This window comes from Pteronotus mesoamericanus, unplaced genomic scaffold, assembly GCF_021234165.1.
Source record: "Pteronotus mesoamericanus isolate MK-2021 breed Mesoamerican mustached bat unplaced genomic scaffold, CSHL_Meso_final scaffold_167, whole genome shotgun sequence".
NCBI lineage: Eukaryota > Metazoa > Chordata > Mammalia > Chiroptera > Mormoopidae > Pteronotus > Pteronotus mesoamericanus.
The window spans coordinates 564,613-586,669 of NW_026555308.1; the positions used below are offsets into that span (position 1 = coordinate 564,613).

Sequence of the window (22,057 nt, forward strand, 5' to 3'; positions counted from 1 at the left end):
GTGGAACCTAAACTCAAGAGCTCTGAAGAGGAAGCCCTCAGAACATGGAGGAAAAGCCAAGTCTGTGTGTGTGTTCCTGTCACTGAGACTTGTTTCTGCCTTTGGGAACACTGTGTGGGCCTACCTGTCTGTCAAAACTACCCCTCCCCCAAGGAAAAAACAGCCCATGCCAGTGCCCAGCCACTGTGCTCAGGACCCCAGAAAACCTGCAGGCAGGGCCGCTCTGGGCCCCACAAGGCCCAGCCTGCAACAGGTCCCACCCCGGGAACCCTAAAACACATGTCGGGGTGCTCGCGCCTGCTCCCCCATCCTCAAAGCTCACTCAGATGAACAGAAAGTCTAGCCAGCATCTGTGAGCCATATGACCTGATGTGTCAACAACAGCAGCTAAGGCGGAGCGTGCTGGGTGTCATGTACTTACTTTCCACATGTGCGAAGGCACAGAAAGGACCCCGAGGGCAGTAGCCAGTTTGGCGCATGTCATTGCACTTGGTAGATTTGTAGATCTAGAAAACAAAAATAAAATAAGATAGACTAGATTGGAAATGGGTATCCATGGGGGGCCCAGAGCAGGATGTACCACAATGTAGAGAACTGAGCTCCCAATCATAACAGGGGACTTCTGAAGAGGGATACGGGCGCGGCCCCCGCCCCCGCATGCCCGTAGTCCCAACTTCCCTCTTCTGCACAGGGCTGGCCAGCCTGGGGAACAAGCGCCTGCAGCGCCTGTCCTTGAAACCACACAAGTCAGATTTTCCACTTGGTGTTTTCTGAAAGAAGCATCTGATTCAGTGCCTGGTGCACAGACGCTGCTCGAGAAATGCCTATTAAATGAACACGTGTGTCCGCTCCATGACCAGACCCGATCTGCTTCACTGGGCCAAAGATACTCTCATCCTGCCAACAACAGTGGGGTCCGACCCTGCAGCACACCGGGGCCCAGGAGGAACAGGCCGGCCTCGCGGCCCCCGAGGCCCCTTGTGGACACTGCCAAGGCAGGATCTCTGCGCTTCTGTCCAGATCCCAAATCGACATCTCGCCACCTGTCCCGCCTTCCCCGCCTGCAGCGCCTCTCAGTCCCCTCGATGCTTCAATTGTCACCAAGGCAGCCACACCAACAAAAGCAATTTCAAAGGGTGTCAAATTCACTAAAAATATCGGAAAGTATACGTCGCTTTAGGTGCATTTTAAAGCACAGAATCTAAGTAGAACACACTTTAAAGAAACGAAATGCAATCACAACCCTTTGGATGAGGTACCCACCCCTTCTTGGAGCCCAGGGTGCCTCATCTGGCACAGCTACGCACTCCCTCACTCCTGCTTTCATGCCCAGGGCAGCCTCTAGTGCGCACAGCGCTAAGCTTGCTGCTTCGCTTGCCAGTGCTCAATGAGGGAAGGGCATGTTCTCTATTCTGAGTTTTGTCTGGCTTGAGTGTGCACCAATGTATATGTGTGTAAAACAGATGGCAGACAACCCAGAGGTAACAGGGTGTGTGGCACAGCACATTTACACATCTGTGTGGCCACAAACACCACCAGCATGCCTGAAATAAAACCAGGTGTGAATGCCCCAAGGGGGCCACCGATTAACTTTTTCTTCTCTATTAAGTCACAACATTAAGAACTAACACAGTTGAGTAAAAATTCACTGGTGTCTGTGGGTTTTAAGTCCCCATTCTGCACCAACTTGATCCATATAAAAAGAAAAGACCGTTTTCCATCGGTCTGGGAAACGAGTAAGAACCATGAGGGCCGAGAGAGCCACAGAATGAATGGGCCAATTGTGACCTCAGGGTAGAGAGCCAGAGGTGAGGTGAAGTTTTTATTCAAACACTTCTGTTATGAACAAGCACAAAATATATTTTAAGTTTCAAAAGTTAAATAAATGAGTGAAGCATGTGACTAGAAGAGGACAAAAAAAGAAAACTTGAGACCAGCGGTTGTACATCCTGAAATGCACAGCTTGGCTTAAGAGACAAGGCAAGGCATGGGTGAAGGCTAGAGTTTTATCAAAGTCCACCACACAGCCCGCTGTGTTCAGCGCTAGCTCGGAGCCTCCCTCCCACGCAGCCTAACCAAGCACTTGCCACAGTAGGGCAACTCTCACTCCCGACCAGGCCGTGCAGGCCACAGGCAGCCCTCCACCACCCGGCACGGGCCGTGTCTCCTCTCCGGGTTCCTGAAGTTCGGCGAATGAGCCCACCCCTTAGTTCAAAGGGATCAGCACACATGTCACCACCCCTGAGGGGACACATCTACCACCTCCCCTGCCCCACTCCCCCAGCCCAGCCGTGGTCCCCACCTCCTTGGCCCCCGTGCTCTCCCGCTAACTCTGAAAGAGGCTTGCTTACTTATTTGCTTTTAACACAAATCCAAGTGAGCTCCGGTTAACGCAGCAGGCTCTTGTTGCCCACATCCTGCACAATCCAGAGGAAGGACTGGCTTTGACCAACTCCAAAGAGGTGACCTCTGCGCCCCTAGAATGTCTGGCCTGGATAATATCACCGTGACTTCTGGTGGGGGCCCTGGACCCCATGGCATCAGCTCAGCCTAGGTGAGCCATGTCTCCACAACCAACCCCCGATAAAAACCCTGGACACTAAGAAAAAGACAAGAGAAAACAAAACAAAACAAAAGCCCTGGCCACCAAGGCTCAGGTGATCTCCCTGATTGGGAACACTCTGTTGTCATACGTAGTCACTGATGGAAATGAGCACTGTCCATCACTCATTGGAAAGGGACAGCTGGAAGGTCATGCCTGGTCTCTCAGGACCCTGCCCTTTACTGATTTCAATCTATACCCTTCCAGTGTAATGAACCATAACCGCGAACCTAATGGCTTTGCCAAGTTCCGTGAGACCCTCTGGGCCTGAGGGTGGTCTTAGGGACCCCTGAACACAGGAAAGAGAAGAGTCACCCAGACCCACCCTCTCCCAGGCTGAGTGATGCTGACCGGCTAGCTGGAGCCCCCGCCTCCCCACTCGTACCTCAGGGTGGAACTGCTGCTCTGTGCGTGAATGGCAGTACTGACAGCTGTCCCCACTGTCACACCTTGAGGGCTCACCCCACTCATCGCCATGCTTCACACTGGGGCATGGAGTGGACCTGGAGGACAAGGAGAGGTCATAGGTCACTAGAGGAGACATCCTTTCTGCGTGCCTTGGGGTGTTGGTCTAGCCACCGATCACTGGGCTCGCCTCCCAGAAGGGCGCACCCACACCACCAAGGGCCAGGGGCAAACGGCCCCTGCAGGGACGGGCCTTCTCCTTCTGAGGACAGGCAAGAGCAGGGTGAGTGCCATCTGAACCCAGAAAGTACTCAGGAGCCCCGTGTTTATTTTCCGTAAAAATTAAAGTGAGCCTAAGTCAGGACTACCCACACTGATGAGAGACGCATCTTGGAGAAGCAGCCAGGCCGCCTGAAGCAGGCGGAGACAAGCCAGGGGCCACAGCCTAGCTTTTCTTAAGGTCGTTTCAAAATTGGATGTGAATCTTGTTTCCTACAGTATGAAAATTCTAACCAAAATCTCTATTTTTCATGTACTTGGCAGCTTTATTGTAATTTATTCAGATTTATAGAAAAAAATACCACCAGCGGTAAATAAGACTTTTTGTTTTGCCGTTTTTTTTTGGTTTTGGGGTTTTGGGTTTTTGTTTTCTGGGTTTTTTTTTTACAATTTTCTAGCCCTTCTGTATGCAGTAAATTTACTTTACCTTCCCAAGCTAACGCTTGGTCACCGAAACTTAGAGACTACTAATATAGGTTCTCTGTTCCTTTCTGGAATGACTCAGAGGAACAGCAATGACTGTGATAAGCCAACTCTCTACCTGACACGGCGGCGGTTCCCGTGGGCAAGGGAGGCAGCATCAGGTGAGTAGAGAGTGGCTCTTTGCTCAAAGAAAGAGCTGGGCAAAGAGCTCAGGGCTTGAAGGAGAGTGGAGGAAAAGGCCTAGGTGTCCGTGGTCCCAGGGGCTCACCTATACTGGAACCGCCTGGGGTTCCGCCGTCTGTCCCTACTGTTATGGTAGTGGGGACACGCATAGCCCTGGCGACAGAGGCGTGGAGGCTTCGGGCACTGCTCGGTCTTGTAGCTGCCCAGCACAAAGTTGGTGTCTGAAAAACAGGGGTCCACATGGAAACAAATACATGCGTGCTCATATAGCCCAAAGAAGAAGTAACCCAAGCGTTCATCCACAGATGAATGAATAAACAGTGTGGTCCATCCTTACAGAGGAACATTATCCGGCCATAAAAAGGAATGAAGCACTGACACACGCTACAGTGTGGATGAACCTCGAAAACATGATGCCCAGTGAAAAGAGGCTGGAGATGAAAGACCACATATTGTATGTTTCCATTTATATGAAATGTGGAGAATAGGCCAATCCACAGACAGAAAGTAGACTAGTGGTTGCCAGGGGCTGGGGGAGGGGAGTATGGGGAGTGACTTACGATAGGTATGGGGCTTCTTTGGGAAAACTACATAGAGTTTTAGAACTAGAGGAAGGTGGTGGTTGCACAACATTTGACAGTACTAAAAACCACAGAAATGCACACTTTAAAATGGCTCATTTTAACCCTGGAGTAAGCGATGGACTTTGGGTGATAATGTGTTGACATACATTCAAGACTGTGCCAAGTGGTGTGATGGGGATGCTGGGTACACGGGGGCTCTCTGTACTTTCCACTTGAGTGAAACCTAAAACTCCTCTAAAAAAATAAAGTCTATTTTTAAATGATTAGTTTCATGTATCTGAACTTTATTTCAAAGCAAAAACACAGGAGCAAAAAGCCATCAGGGTCATTTAAAAACAGTAAACATTTAAAAATAAATACATACCTATATATACACAGTAAACAATGACAAGATTCCTAAAATTCCTATCCCCTCCTGGGCTAATAACTGACACCTTATTATATATGCTGGGTTTTTTACAATTACAGCTGACATTCACTATTAATTTATATCAGTGCATGGCACAGTGGTTAGACATTTATACAATTTACTAAGTGATCCCCTTAGTAAGTCTAGAAACCATGAGACGTCACACATAGTTATTACAATGTTATTAACTATACCCCCTGTGCTGTACTTTACATTCATGTGACTATTTTGTAACTACCCATTTATACTCAACATGCTGTTGCTTATAACTACATCTGCTCAGTGGGCTAAACACTGGTGGGTGAGGGACTGGCAGGAGGGAGGGAGGGAGGGGAGAGCCCTGTCCCACAATGCGGGTGAGAGCAAGCAACGCTTTGCACAGGGTAGGCACATGGCCATACCGTCCGTCCACACCAAATCCACCCTCAAATAACTTCTTACAGGATAAGTGATGCTAGCCACATAGCAGGGCATAAAGTGAATAAGAAGGGCTTGGGCAACAAAATAGCCTATTTTAAGGAAATAAAAACTTATTCACAAGTATTGACCAAGTGCCTGAAAGAAATACGAGGTCCTGTACTAAGAGACACGAAACGCACAGAAGTGAGCCGCGTGACAACCACCATGGGACACAGAAGCTCACAGATGTCCTTCCGCGGGTGAATGGGTTAATAAACCACGATCCATCCACACAAGGGAATGTTATTCAGTGACAAAAAGAAATGAGTTATCAAGCTACAAAAAGATATGGAGGAACCTTGAATTCATATTACTAAATGAAAGAAGCCAGTCTGAAAGGGCTAGACACTGGATGATTCCAACTCTATGACATTCTGTAAAAGGTGAAAGTACAGAGATAAAACAATGGAGTAAAAGGTCTGTGGTCTCAGGGGCTGAGGGGACACAGAGAGGAATAGGCTGAGCACAGAGAATTTTTAGGGTATTGATGCTACAATGGTAGATATGCGTCATTATACATGGGTGAAACCCAGGGGACGCAGAGCACCAGAGGTTAACCCTGATGTAAAATGTGGAGATTAATAACAATGTATTAATCTTGGTTCACCAACTGTAACAAATGTACACCAATGCAAGATGCTCAGAATAAGAGAATCTGCGAGGGGACAGAGAAACGCTCTGCACTGTATGAGCAAGTACAATTTTTCTGTAGATCTAAAACTTCCCTAAAAAATAAAATCTACTGATTAACAATCTAGACCACCACCTATGGATGAAAAATGGAAACGTGGAAGCACAGTCTGGAACGGCTCTTCCGAAAAAGAAGGCGGGTTTCGGCGCCACTGCTGTTATCTAGAGCACTTGGAACACAGAGCACCTGGACTGGAGGGACACTCCCGACCCCGGACCAGGTGCGGGCCCTCCTCACTTTCCTTCTCCAGCTCAGCCCCCCCACCCCCAGGGCGGCATGGGGACCTTCACCCACACCTGCAAAGTGAACCAAAGCACTTGCTTTATGGAGGTGGATATCAGGCATCTTCCAACCAGGGAGGCTTACCAGATGGAAAACAAGAAATGGAACATTTTGAAGGCATTTTCTCAAGTGAAGCAACTTATCCTTCGCACTGGCAAGCAGGGAGCTGCGGGCACACAGCTCTTCCTCTGTGGAGACTCTACCCCGCGCAGTGACGTGAAACGTGGACATGGACACAACAGCACAAGCAGGCCCCCTGAAGCTCGGAATAGAGTCCCTGGTCCATCCTCCACACCCCAGATGAGGCCAAAGGCCACGGTCCTCAGTGCTGCTCCAGCAGGGGGACCAGTCCTGAGTCCCAAGGGCTGACCAGGCAGGTGCCACACGTGGTACCAGGACCAGAGCAGGGGAAGCAGGAGGTGGGAGGGGAATCAGGAAAGGCCGGGGTAATCACCTTAATTTATCCCTAGAACCACAGCCCCAGCACAGACATTCTATGAGCAGAGGAAAGGCATTGTGAGAAAATTCATTGCCCAATCAACTAGTTTTTCTTTTATTCTTTAATTTTTAAAACTTGATTTTAAGGAGAGAAAGAGAAAGAGAGAGAGAGAGAAAGAGAGAGAGAGAGAGAGATCGACTTGCTCCACTTATTTATTCATTCACTGTTTGATTCTTGTATGTACACCTGCCCAGGGATCAAACCTTCAACCTTGGTGTATCTGGATGATGCTCTAATCAACCGAGCTACTCAGCCAGACCCAAATAACTACAGTTTTAAAGCGTTGTTTATGCCCTGGCTGGTGTGGCTCCATGGATTGAGCGCCGGCCTGAGAACCAAAGAGTGGCCAGTTCGATTCCAAGTTAGGGCACATACCTGGGTTCCAGGCCAGATCCCTGGTAGAGGGTGCATGAGAGGCAACCACACATTGATGTTTCTCTCTCCCTTTATCCCTCCCTTCCCTTCTGTCTAAAAATAAATACATAAAATATTTTTGAAAAATAAAGTGTTGTTTATGCACGTTAAAGTCAGTAAAGGAAATATGAGGAAACACATCATTATTTAGAGGCATTTTCTTAAAACTTCACTGCTCTGCGGAAACATCTGGAGCAGGCAAATACATAGTGAACAGAACGCAGACTAGTGGGGGCCGGGAGGGGTACGGCTTAATGGGAAACGGGTTCAGGGGGAAGGAAATGTTCTGGAATTAGATAGTGGTGGCTGTTGTACAACTTTGGGAATGGACTAAATGCCACTGAATTGTTCACTTTAAGATGGTTTAAAACGGCATATTTAGGTTAGGTGTATTATACTACAATATAAAAAACAAACAAACTTCACTGCCCATTGCTATCATCTGTGGAGGCTGCCAGGGACAGGACCCTGCAGCCCCAAGGGACATGGCCATGAACTCACGTTTCAGACAAACCCCCAGGGACTGAAGGCTCTGACCCGAAGGCCACACAGAGGCCCATAGGGCAGGGGCGGGGAGCAACGTGCACTCCAGCCAGCTCTGGGAGGGCACGTCTGCAGAGGAGCCGTGCTAGCTGTGTAATGTTCTCTGCTCGGAGAAGCCGTGGTATCAAGGTCCAGGGAAGCCAAGGGACCAGATGCTTGGGGTCATAAACCACTCAGTCCCCATGCCCCTGGGACCAAGGGTAAGGTACTCGACTCAATGAGTCTCAGTTTCCCCATCTGATCTATAAATGAAGGCAATGAGGTCTACTGTGGGAGTCACTTTACAAAGAGTGACGAGGGCTACTCCTGCCCACCCTCAGTGGTGGCCATGGGGTCGGTTACCTTGCCACCGGGGATCCTCGCTCAGGATCTTCTCAATCATGGCCTGGCTGGCCAGGACCCCAGGCTGCAGATCAGGGATACCATCCCCACCGCCGAGCTGGCCGTTCTGCAAGGCCTCCTGGGCCTGCAGCTCCCTACGACCAAACAACACATCAATTACAGCTCTGGGGTATGTCCAAATCCCTTCCGGAAGGTGAGAGACTCACTTGGTTCTGTCACTTTAAGGAGCTCCCCCACCCTCCGCTCATCACTGGACAGGCTGGCGGTCTGGTGGGTGCAGGACAGGTGCCTTGCATCCCTCAGGTACACCCCAGTCCTGGGACGACAGTATTGACCCAAATCCCAATAACTTCAGAGCTGTGTTGTATTTAGTAAGGATTCGCTCATCTCCCTCACCCCCTAGTGAGCTCCCAAGGCACACAAGTCAGAAGGAAGGAAACTTTATTTTATTAGAATAAAATCAAAGCCCAGAAAAAGAGCTGTTTAAGACCACTGATGCTTGAAATGCTGGAGAGGTGAGCTGGTTTCATGCCTGCTCCGAGCACGCCGCTGCACTCACCTGATGTCGCACACAGGTGGCCGCAGGTCCAGGGGGCCATGTGCAAAGGCACAGTGCAGCCCATTCTTCACGCAGTGGCCCCGGGCATCGGTCTCATGGATGCATGTGCCTGTCTTGTAGTAGCGTAGGTGATACTTGCGCTCTGTGTCTCCGGTTGTCCGATGCAGGTACGGACACCTGGGAAGCAGAGGAGTGACACACGCCATCTGGGTCTTATCACCTGGGACAACCCTCAGTGCAACCTGCTCCATGTCTCATTAGCACCTGGCCAGCAGTTGGTTCTGATTTCCTCCACCCAAATGTTTGCTCTGACTGAAGGATTAACATAACTGGACAGAGCATTTGTCTCTGATTTGAGACCCTCCCCCCTAGGCACTCAGACCCTCAAAAATTCATCAGTTACACATGGTAGAAAAACACAACACTGAATTTCCCTGAAAATCATCCTTTATAATTTTTAAAATAAAGTGTGGAAATCTAAAGTTCACCTCCAGGATGCAGCCGTGTCATTCATGTTTCCTGACAAGTGTTGTCAGATAAAGGGTCGGTGGCCTCTCCCACTGCCCCCACCAGCCAGGTGCGTCCAGGGACCCCTCCAAGGAGGGAGGGGAGAAGCCTGGGGAGAAACATGGGAGCCTGGCCACGGCTGGAGGGGGACGCTGGTGGGAGACAGGCCAGGAGAGAAGCAGATGCGGGGGAGGGACAAAAGGTGCAGCGTCACACAGGCCATGTAAAGCCCAGAGCCACTAGTTCCCTGGGAGTCACATACGGTTCCCCAAGAAGTGACAAGGGCTAATGTTTCAGGCAGGCAGCAGCTACAGAGGAGCTTTAGAAGGTTTTAGCATGTGTGCAACATAGGGACCGCGCCTGCCTAGAAGTCAGTCCCCCCAAACAAGAGACACAGCAAGAGGGGAAGGGGTACACAAAGGATCACATGCAGCAATGTCCCCCTCCTGAGTGACCTGAGGAACAAGGCAGGGGCCAATCGCTGCAAGTCTCCTACTCAAAGGACAAGGCTTTCACCCCCAGAGATGGCCAGGAGCACCCCGTGGGGCTTGGGGAAGGCCCGCTCCCACCCTGCTGTCCAGCAGGCTGTGGACCTGGACCTGGGTGCTGGGAGGACCTGTGGGTATGGCTCCCCATACAGAGTATAGGTGGATGGCCCTATGCCACACGACAGGACCCGAAAATAAAATAAAAAACGATTTAGTGATCATCCAATCTAAACGCCTGTCTTATAAGATGAGGAAACGAAGGCTCAGAGTTCAGAGAGCTCACTCTGGATCTAATGGAGCACCAGGAGTGGGCAGGGAACAAGGGGAGAGACAAGACACAAGGGACCAGGTAAGTCCCCAGGTCACTGGAGCCAACCAAGCAGAAGTCTGATTAGAAGCCCACCATGAGCCCTGAGAAGCACCCAGAAAAACCTGATGAAGGCTCTCCAGAGGTATTTGTGCACCATCAGCTGATTAACAGGTAAGCAAAACATGGTCCATCAAGACAATGGAATGTTATTAAGCCATGAAAGGAATGAAGCACTGATACACTACAACATGGAAGAAACCTCGAAAACATTATGCTAAGGGAGAGATGCCAGACACGATGGACAAATACTACACAGCCCCCTCGTGTGAGGTCCCTAGAACAGTCAGATTCAGAGAGGTGGGAAGCAGAGCTTACCAGGGCCTGGGGGAGGGGAGACTGGGTAGCGGTTCTTTGATGGGAACAGAATTTCTGTTTGTGGTGATGAAGAGCTTGGAAATAGCGATGATAGTCGTACAACATTGTGAATGTAATTAAATGCTGCTAAACTGCACTTAAAACGGCTAGAATGGCAAATTTTTGTATATATTTTATCACAATTTTAGACAAAGCCCAATGGAGAGAGATAGAAGAGAGAGGGAGATCTTTTACATATTTGCACTGAAATATAATCTACTTACAGAAAAGTGCACAGGTCATACCGGGGCAGCATGTAGCATTTTCACAAACTGACACACCTCAGTAAGCGTACCCAGATCCAAGAAACATTTTTGGGAGATATAAGTGAAATGATCAAATATTAGGATACTTGTTATATTAAGTACTGATACACCCTTGTCTAAAATCACTAATATCAAGTTATATTTTACTCTATATATTTTTGTATATGTTATTATGTCAAGCTCCTTCCTCCAAGACCTTCCCTGTGTCTTCGCACAGCACTGATACATAACTCAGTTTCTGGCTCCCAGGGAACTGAGGGTGTCACAGAGAGCCCTGCGCCGCACCGGGGAACCTGATCTGGAACACAGGACCCCACCCGTCCTTTTCACATAAATATACAGATTAAAGTCACTAATAAAGAAAGAACTTGAAGGAATAAAGAGACCAGGAATTCACAGAACAGGATAGAGAAATAAACCAAGAATGTACAAGACAGAAGATGCAGATGGCTCATGACTGCGGAGAGGTGCTTCTCTTGCTTGTGATGAGAGAAGCACACAGAGAAAAGCCCCCAGCTCAGGGCAATGCAGAAACGGACTCTGCTGCCTGCAGGAAAGCAGAATGCAGTGACCTCTCTGGAAGGGAATCTGGTGACATACAACAAGACGGCAGATGCCCCCGAGAGAGCTGACAAAGAGAGAGTAAGATGTGCACACAACATGATCACCGCAGGACTCTCTGTCATCATCAAGGGCTGGAAACTAAAGTTCTGGAATAAACAAGGGAGCTTGGTGCAGCTCTCAGGAACAGGGGGTTAGTATGGACAGCGAGGGAAGGGGCGCCTGAAGGTATTACCAGGGAAAAACATTAAGAAAAGGGTGTTTATATCAGAAGATGGGGAACAAGAATACATATATTTATCTGCTTATTAAAAATTATGGAAGGAAGAGCAACTGTTTAATGGGGACAGAATTTCACTCTGAGGATGGAAAAGCTCTGGAGATGGGTGGTGGTGATGGCTGCCCACCAATGTCAATGGACTTAAGGCCACTGAATTATACACTTAAAAAAGCTAAGACGGGCCTTGGCTGGTGTGGCTCAAGTCCCGGCCTGCAAATCAAAGGGTCGCTAGTTTGATTCCCAGTCAGAGCACAAGCCTAGGTTGGAGGCCAGGTCCCCAATAGGGGGCACTCAAGAGGCAACCACACATTGATGTTTCTCTCCCTGTCTTTCTCCCTCTCTTCCCCTCTCTAAAAATAAATAAATAACCTTTAAAAAAATCTAAGATGGTAAGTTTTATATTATGTGTGTTTTACCTTAATAAAAAATAAAACAATTTACACTAATAGGAAAGCTACCATATTACAAAAACAGTTCCAATCTTCAGAACTATTTATGTATCTACTACAAGTATAAGAATTCCAGGGTCTGGGGAGAGGGGGACCAGCACACCAGAGCTGAAGCAGCCATGGAGGTTTTTCCAGAGCAGCCACTCTGCACAGCTGCAGTGGGCACAGCAGAGGGCTCCCAATTTCCCTAATGTTAAATCTACACTTTCATTTGTTCCCAATGGCCCCTCAGGGTAGCTCTGAGCATCATTTTGTTTCCTCTCCAGTACCATCGCCATGGCAACTAGACGCAGGCCAAGGCCTCTCAACTGAACACCAGCACTGAACACCAACAAGGCACTGCTATTTCACTTGGAACATGTCACCTCCTTCACAAGTTAAAACATGAATTTAACTTAAAATATTGGAGAATGTGTAATGAAAAGAATGGCTTCACCCTAAAAACATCTAAGAGGCAAACAGAAAACCTCGGAGAAAACCCAGTGACAAGGACAGGTCGCCTCCTGGGACAGGAAAGAGGCTAAAGAGGCCTTAAGGGTCAGGCTGACACCACATATGCATTCTTCCTTGCAGCAGGAGTGTGCTAATCCACTCGAAGGCGCCACGGTACTGCCAGCTGGCAGTGCCACTGCCAGCCCTGTAGCACGTGCCAAGTTCAGGGTGACATTCATGGTTCTCAACCTTGTCCACAACAATTAGTGACCCGAACAGTGTAATTGAAACAGGGCTCCATGATGGCACAGTGCAAGGGTACATGCTGGCCACCAGACGCAGCTCCACCACGCCGCTGTGGAGCCACGGAAGCACGATGGGAGGAACAAGGAGAAACGTGCTGGGGCTCCACGCTGCCCCCACCCCTAAGTCTCCAGGAGAGCCTGAAAGTGTTCCTTTCCCTTCAGTAACTCTCACCTGGAACAAAAGTGGACACAGCAAACTCAGACCCACTGCACACCAAGAACAGTCTATGTGTGAGACCAAGGTGGCCACCAAACTGAAATCTGCTGCGCATTAACATCCACCTGTGAACAGGACCAGGCCTTGGCCACGGCTCCCACACTGGAAAATGCATCACAATCACCTGGATGGTGAGTTCTCACATGATGCTGATGCCGCTGCTCTAGGGGCCAGTCCAGGAGGCCCACTGGGCTGAGAAAGACACTCCAGGTGACCCCTCCCAGTCCTCGGAGCTCAGGCACAGCCGGGAGAGCAGAACATAGCACAGAAATGACTGAGGTGCAAAATGGAACAGAATCAAGCAAACTGATAGGGGTTTAAAAAAGGAGCAACAGCAGAAAGACAACTGGGTAAGAGGTCAAGGGGTCAGGGTGGGGAATGGTGATAAGGTGGAACCTGTGGAAGGAAGCTACCGTGTCACCTCATTGCCCTTCCCCTCAGACACTGAGAGTGGGGGTTCACCGGGCAACCCCCCATGCTGATCATGTCCATCTACTGTTCAGGGTTCTGCCCTGCAGCCTCTGGCTTCCAAGTGCTTCCCTGGACTCCTGAGCCAGGATAGTGACCTCTCATTAGTCCCTAAGGTAGAGCATGAGCTCCAGCAACAAGTGTACCTCCTCCCTCTGTACCCACTGAGCTATCACCCTCTCCAGAGGAGAGAAACTGTCTCTCCACTCGCCTCCAAGGGGCACCTGATCTCGTCATGTCAGGCATGTCTTCCTGGTCACCATCTCTGTCCCTGGCCCTTTATCCAAAGGAGGAAATGAAGTGCTGCAATCACTCAGTGCTTTTAACATTTTTCTATGGGTTTCTCACAGACCCAAATCAGCCACCTGATTGTAATTCTCTTAGGCTGGCTAATTTGTAACCAAAAAGTATGTTTTCTTCTAGTCTGTAAGTAGCCCGCTGACTATTGAATTTTATGCTCTAATATTCTACACCTGCCCTTGGCTCTCAGCTTACCCCCAAAACGCAAGCAGAGTGCACTCATAAAATGTTTAAAAAACAAGTTTATAACCACCTTGAAGTCAGTGGACTTCCACCTAAGTCTTGGGTCCTAAAACACTTGACTTTTAAAAATTAAACATTGTCTCAGCCATAAAGAAGAAGAAAATTTTACCCTTTGCACAGTATGGATGGACCTGGAGAACATTATGCTAAGGGAAATAAGCCAGTCAGAGAAAGACAAATACCATGTGATTTCACTTGTATGTGGAATCAAATGAACAAACTGAACTAACACGCAAAATAGAGATAGACTCATAAATAGAAGGCAGGCTGACAGCTAAGGGCGGGGGAGGTTAGGGCGTGGAGGGATTGAGCAAAAAGGAAAAAGGACTCCTGGACATGGACAACAGGGTGGTGACTGCAGTGGGGGAGGGAGGTATAAGGGGACTAAATGGAAATGGAAAAAAATCCAAAAAAAAAAAAAAAAACATTGCAAAAGGACCTTTTGACAGAGAGGTCAGACAAAACACAAGTATGACACAGCAGGCACACCAAACCTCAGACACATAAAAAGGTTTCTCTAAGTCAACCAGCTCCTACAAGCACCCTGATTCACTAGGAAAAGTCCAATGAATCACACATCACTGGCCCACCTAAGAGGCCTGTGCCCCCAGAAACATGAAGTGCAGTAAGGAGGGAGGGACCTGTGGGGAGAAATGGCAGGGAGCTCTACAAAGAATAAGGCAGATTTCTGGAGTCAACCTGGAAAGTTACACCACTTAATGAGCAGGCCCGTTTCTATCTTTCTTTTTTTTTAAATCCTCACCAGAGGATATGTTTATTGATTTTTTAGAGAGAGGGAGGGGTGGGGAGAGAGAGAAACACTGATCAGTTGCCTCCCATAGGCGTCCCTACCTGGGATTGAACCTGCAACCTGGGTTTATGACCTGAGGGCCGGGCAGGGATCCAACCCACTACCTTTTGGTGTACTGGTAGACACTCCAACCAGCTGAGCCACCTGGCCAGGGCCAGGCCCATTTCTTTTCTTTTCTTTTCTTTTTTAGATTTTACTTACTTACTTTTTAGAGAGAAGGAAAGGGAGGGAGAAAGAGAGGGAGAAAAACATCCAGGTGAGAGGGTCCCAGGTGAGAAGACCAGGACCAGCCCTGATGACTCAGTCGGACCGGAGGGGAGCCTAGCGCTGCCTACACCCGATGCTTCTCTCAAGGCAGCTTTCAGGATGTGGCTGGACCCCAAGAAACCTCCACACAAAAGTCGCTTTCTTGGAAGCCCCAGCCTAAGAAATAACCGAGATGGATCCGCCCAGGTGGGAACACTGACCCTGTGGAGCTGGGCCCGACCTTAGGCTCGGAAGCGGGTTTTCTGCCCAGCCAACTCTTTGAAAGTAGTTTAGGGAGTACCTGTAACCAGCGGCGGACCCCGGCGGTCCCGCACCTCTGTGAGACCAGTTCCCACGGAGGAGGGGCGAGGGGCGGTGCACGTGACACAGACAGCCAATTACGGCCCGCGCCGGCGAAGGGGCGTGTCCACCAGAACAAAGGGCAGTGGGAACTAGAGGACCGCAAGGCTCCCACGCAGAGGGGACCCTCACCGCTAAAGGGGTGCCGGTGTGCCGAGGAAAGGGGGTGGCAGCGGGGGCGTGACAGCGGGGTAGGAGTCCACAGACGGAGGGGTGAGGAGGGTACGAGGGTGATGACTGCCCGCTAAGGGAAAAATTGGGTTGGGGCGATGACAGCGGGGAGGCCATCCGGAGATGACAGGGAGAATGCTTACGGAGGGAAGTGTGCGACAGCGGAGGAGACCGACTGCCTGCCAACGATGGAAGGTGACACTAGGGGAAGGGGTCATCGGAGAAAGGATGAGAGGGAGAGGGAGGGTGACTGCCTGCCAAAGAAAAGGGGTGGCAGCAGGGAGTGCCCATGGAGAGGGGAGATGACAGCGGAGGGCTCCCCAGGGGTGACAGCGGGAGTGGAGTGGTGACGTCAAGGGAGGGCACCACGGGGAGGTGGGGTGATGGTGAAAGGGGGCAGGTGACAGTGAGGCTGTGATAGCAGGGGAGGGGCCCCTGAAGGAGGGAGATGGCAGGTGGTGAACCCTCCTGCAGTCCCCATCCCTTCCTGCCCCAGGGCTCAGCTCCATGGTGTCCTCAGCCAGTGCCAAGAACAACATCCACCTGTCTGATGGGCTGGCTGAAGGGTCTTTGTTCTTTGATACATATTCATACTTTAAAATAAGAGGTTGGTAATACAAATGTTGAATAGAAAATGAACTGAAATAAAAGGAAGACCCTGTCCTTGCTCTGAAAGGTAGTATCTGTTTACGAATTTCATCACAACCCTTTGTGAACCAGAATATGTAATTCAACAGGACAAACTTGAGGACATTCATTGGTGGGTGATAAGAAAGCCCCTCTACCAGGGAGTGAGCAGACACTAAGGAGAGATCCCCTGGGGAAATAACTGGCTGTCAAAATCATCCTAAAGGTCTGAAGCAAGTCATCACATATGCTCAATAGAAGTTACAAACAAGATCTTTAATAAGACACATGTGACTTTCTTACTGTGTATAGATACACACGATACATTCAAAACAGAAAATGTCAAGCAAGCATCTCGATCCCATTCATCCTATTTCTCAGTGATAACCTGCATTCCATTTAGACTATACTAATATTTTATAATAAATATCATTTAGTTACTGTTTGAACACAGCTTAAAATGACCAGCTTCAGATAGGTGTTCACTGTAGTACTCTTCATCCCACAGAACTGGACTCCACCCCCATGCCCAGCAACGGGGCTAAATCAACATCAGGACATTCGGACTCTGGGACCCAAGACAGTTGTTAAAACATGCTTTCTTTTTATGCATTAAAAGCATCACCAGTGAATACTGCCACTTAATCCCCCATACTGGACTCTGGGATGGGGTCAGACACACCAGGTGACTGGATCTCTGCACCAAGGTCAAGCAGCAGAGCGACTCAGGACCCAAGGTCCAGAGAGGTGATTGCATGACCAAGGGAAATGGGGGACCTGATACCAGGCCTCAGTTAGACAAAATCATGTCTCTTCTGAAACCCATTTGCAGAAAACTTTGGCTCAAGCAGCATCTAAAAAGGCACTTTTCAAACTTCACAGAAGTATAACCATCTTAACTGTGGTGGAGCTGGCTACATTATTTCAACAGGCTTCAAGCCCCCTTCACAACAACACTATGTAACTAGCTGATGTTCAGCTAAACACCTCTCAGTAAGAGTATCAAGTTTATAAAATAACCACAGATTAAAAATGGACCCCCTGGCCCAAGCATTTTGGAAAATGAAAACAGATTCATACCAGTCTGTGTGTGTGGCAGGGTAAAAACAGTCTTCAAAAGGGAGCATACCTGAAGAATCATCTCCCTTCAGAGAATCAGGGGATGGAGCTTGAAGACCTTCCCCAAATCAGATCTTCCAGACAGAAGCGTTCAAAGCTGGTCTTTTTAGAAGGTCCTAGGGCACAGTGATGCCATCCTACCTCGTGGCAGGAATGTCTCCCCACCCCCATCAAACAGTTCACAGGAGAAAAGTAAAACCTCCTGCTACCTACCAATCTCTGTCCATTGAATATACAAGGTGACTGCACTTTTTCTGTTTTCCCATTCTACATACAGGGTGGGGCAAAAGGAGGTTTACAGTTGTTTGTAGAGCAAATAATACAATAATTAATAATACAAGAATAAACTGTTTCTCATACTCAAAACTGTAAACCTACTTTAGCCCCACCCTGTGTTTCAAAATAAAGACATGTTTATAAAACTATTAGGAAACTTGTAAAATAAAAATCAATCCCAACAAACTCTTGATTTCTGAAACTTTGAAAGTGCTGCATAAATGACAGCCTGCTATTAAAATTGTTTTTTAAAATTAAACATGTAAACAGCAAAGAGTCACATTACAAATATATTTGCATAGCATAAGTACACGTTTTAACAAGCTCTCTTGCTATGAAAACAATGGACAACTATTATACATAAATGGTCCCACATCTAAAAGCTGTACCTCATTTGGGCTGGTTCTAATGCAAGAAATTTGGAGAACTGTGTGGCAATCGACAGTGGGAAGTAAAACAAATTCGGTTTGAACCTTACAAGTTTTATTCCTGAGGCACAGAGTCCTTCCCACACTGGCCTAAGGGTAAGGAAATGTCCTATCCACCCACCAGTACTGGTCACAGAAAGAACTTCAAAGTTAAGATAGGATACCCTGTACAGGTGTGCCCGCCCTGACAAGGCCAGGTTGAGGGGCAGAGCAGCAGGAGCTGTCCTCCTGAAGGCCGACATCCCCTCCCAACACACACACACTCACTCGTCGCCGTCGGGGCACACGCCACTCGCCTCGTCGTACTTGGAGCAGTACACGTCTGGGCTGTAGTTGAAGGTGCCGTCGCGCCTGCGGAGCGGTCTGCGCCGACGCTGATTTAGGAAATGCCAATGGAAACAGGTAAATGGCCTGTGCTGGGTGCACTTGTGCTGCACAAACAGGGAGCATTGCTCTGTCCTAAACTCCTTTAGATACCTAAAAAGACAAACAGCGTTGCGGGTCGCTTCCGCAGGCGAGCAGCCTGGAGAATCGTGGGCGGGATGACCTGACCCCACAGGCCCAGAGGAACCCGACCTCTGGCGCGACCCCCATTCCGAGTCCAGATGTCTCCAGACTGCAACCACCCACCCCCGATCCTGAGTCCGGACGCATTTCCCGGACCTCAGTCTTGATCCCCCAGACAACATGCACAGTCCCCCTACCGAACGCAGACGCGACACTGCGACCCAAGGCGCGGCCCGGCCCCCAAGCTCAGGTGTCATCCCTGACCCCAGGCGCAGCCGCCCATCCCGGACCCCAGGCGCAACCCTTCACTCGGAGTTCAAATGGCCAAAACCAGACCCCCGCCCAGGAGCGTTCCTCGGATTCTAGGCATAGTTTGCCGACCCCAGACACGATCCCCCAGAACCCGGACGCAGACCCCCGACGCAGACCCCCAGGCGCCACTGCCAGTCCGACTCCAGATGATCCCAGGCAGCCGCCTCCTTCCTCTGAGCCCGGGAGCGTTTCCCAGACCTCAGGTGCTACCCCCCAGACTTCATGCGGAACAACCCATCCCGACCACAGACGCGACTCCCAACTTAAAGCGCGACACCGTGACCCCAGGCGCGCCCGATCCCAAAGCTCAGGTAACATCTCCGACCCCAGGCGGAGGCAACACTAGTCCAGATGGCCGCCCTCCACGCAGCCCAGGTGCGGTCCCCCATCCCGGATCCCAGGCGAGTTTTCCGCGTCCCTCACTCCGACCCCAGGCGCAGTTCCTCGACCCCCAAACAGAGGCGCGTGGACCCCGGACCCCTGGCGCGTTCCTCAGCAACCAAGCCCAGGTGCTACCCCAGACCCTGGGCGCCGACACCCGACCTCAAACAGTGGCAGCCAGAGTCGAATAGTGGGCCGCCCGCCCAGAGCTCAGGCGCCGCGCCGGCGGCGGCCGGGTGCGGCGGAGGCCGGGGATGGCGCGCGGGGCGTGGGACGGGGGCGGCACCGGGCCCCAGGCCGCACCCAGCGTCGGCACCCAGGCCCAGGGGCTTGCGGGCGCGGATTAGGGGCTCACAGGGCCACCCCCGCCTCGCTCCCGTCCCCGCCGCGGCGGCTGGGACACTGACCTGTAGTGGGTCGGCTTCTCAGTCTGCGGGGGGGACCCGCTGAGCGCCGCCGCGGCCGCTTTCGAAACAGACGGCATTTTCAGTCAAAACAATGCAGCGCGCATGCGCCGCTCAGGCCTGCCCCCGCCCCTCTGTATCTCCCCCGCGTTAGCAGCCCACCTTCCCCCTCGCCCGGCCGGCCACGCCCACCCGTCCCGCCCTGGCCGCAGCCCCAGTTTGCGCCTCCCCGGGAGAAGCAGGCCGGCCAGCATCCAGCGGCCAGCAAACTTCCCACGGCGATCCTCGCGGACCCCAGACCCAGCCCCGCCAGGGACACACCCCGAGCGCTTGGCGGATGCCACTCCCGCATCCCTCCTGCATGGCGTCGCCCCCACCCCAGTGGGCGCCGGTCGTCCCAGTGCACACCCACCCTGCACTCTCACAGCCCTTCTTCTGCCTGCTGCTGCCCCGCGCTCTCTGCTTGCCATGTGTAACCTGGAGCTCGGCTCCAAGAGGCGATGGAGCCAACAGGTCCCGGGTTTTTAGACGGCCTGCCCAGGCTCCTCAGTCACACTTCACTTATTCACTGACTCTGACCTCGTGCTACGTGCGGAAGCCGAAAAGAATGGGTCCAATTGCTTAAGGCTGGATGTGGGAGAGATGGGGAGGCACAGGACGTGACTGCTCCTGGGCACAGAGCTTATTTAAGGGAGTATAAACATGTTCTAGAATTACATTGTGGTGATGGGTACCCCCTGTGAACACAGTAAATATCTTTCATTGTATATTTTAAATGGGTGAATTGAATACTATGTGAACTATACATCAATAAAGCTTTTTGTCTATTTTATTATTATTTTTGATTATGCTATTACAGTTATCTTTTTTCCCCTTTGCCCCCCTCGACCCAGCACCCTCCACTTCCTCAGGCAATCCCCCCACCATTGTTCATGCCCATGGGTCATGTGTTGAAAGTTCTTGGCTACTCCACTTCCTATACTGTACTTTACATCCCCATTGCTATTCTGTTACTACCTATTTTTACTTCTTAACCTCCTCAGCTCTTCACCCATTCATCCCCATCCCCCTCCCCCAGCAACCTTTTGGTAACTAACTTCTTTTCTCTTGCTTTTAAGAGCCTCTTTAACTGCCTTTTGATTCTAGATATCTTTGCTGGGTAGAGCAATCTTGGCTGTAGGTCCTCGCTTTTTATGTCTTTGAATATTTCTTGTCAATCCTTTCTAGCCTGCAATTTCTTGAGAAATCAGCTGACAGTCTTATGGGAACTTCCCTGTTGGAGGTAGGTAACTGCTTTTCTCTTGCTGCTCTCTTCTCTCTCAATCCTTAACCTTTTGCACTTTAATTATGATGTGTCTTGGAGTGGGCCTCTTGTGCTTCCTGGGCTTGCATGTCTATTTCCTTCACCAAATCAGGGAAGTTTTCTTTTACTATTTTTTCAGACAGATTTCCAATTTCTTGCTCTTTCTCTTCTCCTTCTGGCACCCCTACGAGGCAAACATTGGACCTCTTAAAGTTGTCCCAGAGCAACTTTATACTTTCCTCATTTGGGGGGGATTGTTTTTTCTTATTGCTCTGTGTGGTTGTTTTTTGGTTCTTCATGTTCCAAATTATTGATTTGATTCTCAGCTTCATCCACTCTACTGTAAATTGTTTACTTCAATTCATGTAACCTTCATTTATGACTGGGTCTTTCTTATCCTGCTGAGGTCCTAAGTTCCTTGAGCATCCTTATAACCAGTGTTTTGAACTCTGTATCAGATAGGCTGCTTTTCTCCATTTCGTTTAGCTTTTCCTGGAGTTTTAATCTGTTCTTTCATTTGGGCCATGTTTCTTTGTCTTCTCCTTTTGGCAGCCTCCCTTTTTGTGTCTATGTATCAAGTAGAGCTGCTTTGACTCCATGTCTTGGTAGTGTGGCCTAATGTAGTAGGTGTCCTGTGGGGTCCCATGGCACAGCCTCCACTGTCACCCAAGCTAGATACTGAGTACACCCTCCTCTTGTAGTTGAGCCTTGGTTGCTGTTGGGTGGGATTTACCCAAGCGTCAGCTACAAGGACTGGCTGTGACCATGGACCACCAACCTCTGCCCCCCTGGAGGATCAGCTGTGCAGGGGCAGGGCGGTAGTGCTCTGATATGGTCTGCAGCTGTCCACTGGAGGTGTTGGCCCTGGGATTTCCTTGGTGGTGCAGGCCAAGGTCAGACCCACCTGTGTTTTTCCCGGGGCACCCTGACTGAACTGTAAAGCAACCCGAGGGCTACTGGCACTGGGCTGGAGATTCCCAGGCAAAGGCTAGCTGTGACTCTGATCTGGCTGCTGCTACAGCTCACTGAAGCCAGATATTGCTTGATAGGATTTAGGAGCCAAGACTAGCCATTCTTATGGAAAAGCACCTTGGGTGGGCCTGTAAGTTGGGTGGGGTAGAGCCTCGTTGGATATCCGAAGTGGGTCACACAGTGTTAGCCGGGTTGATGGAGCCTCATGATACCAGCCTAACAGCTC

General features: G+C 50.1%; 1 protein-coding gene across 3 annotated transcripts in view; it reads right to left on the minus strand.

The window, feature by feature from the left end:
- Positions 1–19,640, minus strand: part of UNKL (unk like zinc finger) — a 46,446-nt gene extending 26,806 nt beyond the window's left edge. For 2 of the 3 annotated variants that reach the window (XM_054589356.1, XM_054589355.1), the window contains exons 1-7: positions 19,560–19,640; positions 18,220–18,429; positions 8,675–8,851; positions 8,116–8,249; positions 3,978–4,113; positions 2,988–3,105; positions 422–506 (exon numbers count right to left, since the gene is read on the minus strand). In XM_054589356.1, the coding sequence (XP_054445331.1) occupies positions 422–506; positions 2,988–3,105; positions 3,978–4,113; positions 8,116–8,249; positions 8,675–8,851; positions 18,220–18,429; positions 19,560–19,636 (937 nt within the window). In that variant the 5' untranslated portion in view covers positions 19,637–19,640. The remainder of the gene's footprint in view (positions 1–421; positions 507–2,987; positions 3,106–3,977; positions 4,114–8,115; positions 8,250–8,674; positions 8,852–18,219; positions 18,430–19,559) is intronic. The other variant, XM_054589357.1, reaches the window with a different exon arrangement.
- Positions 19,641–22,057: the final 2,417 nt, after the last annotated feature.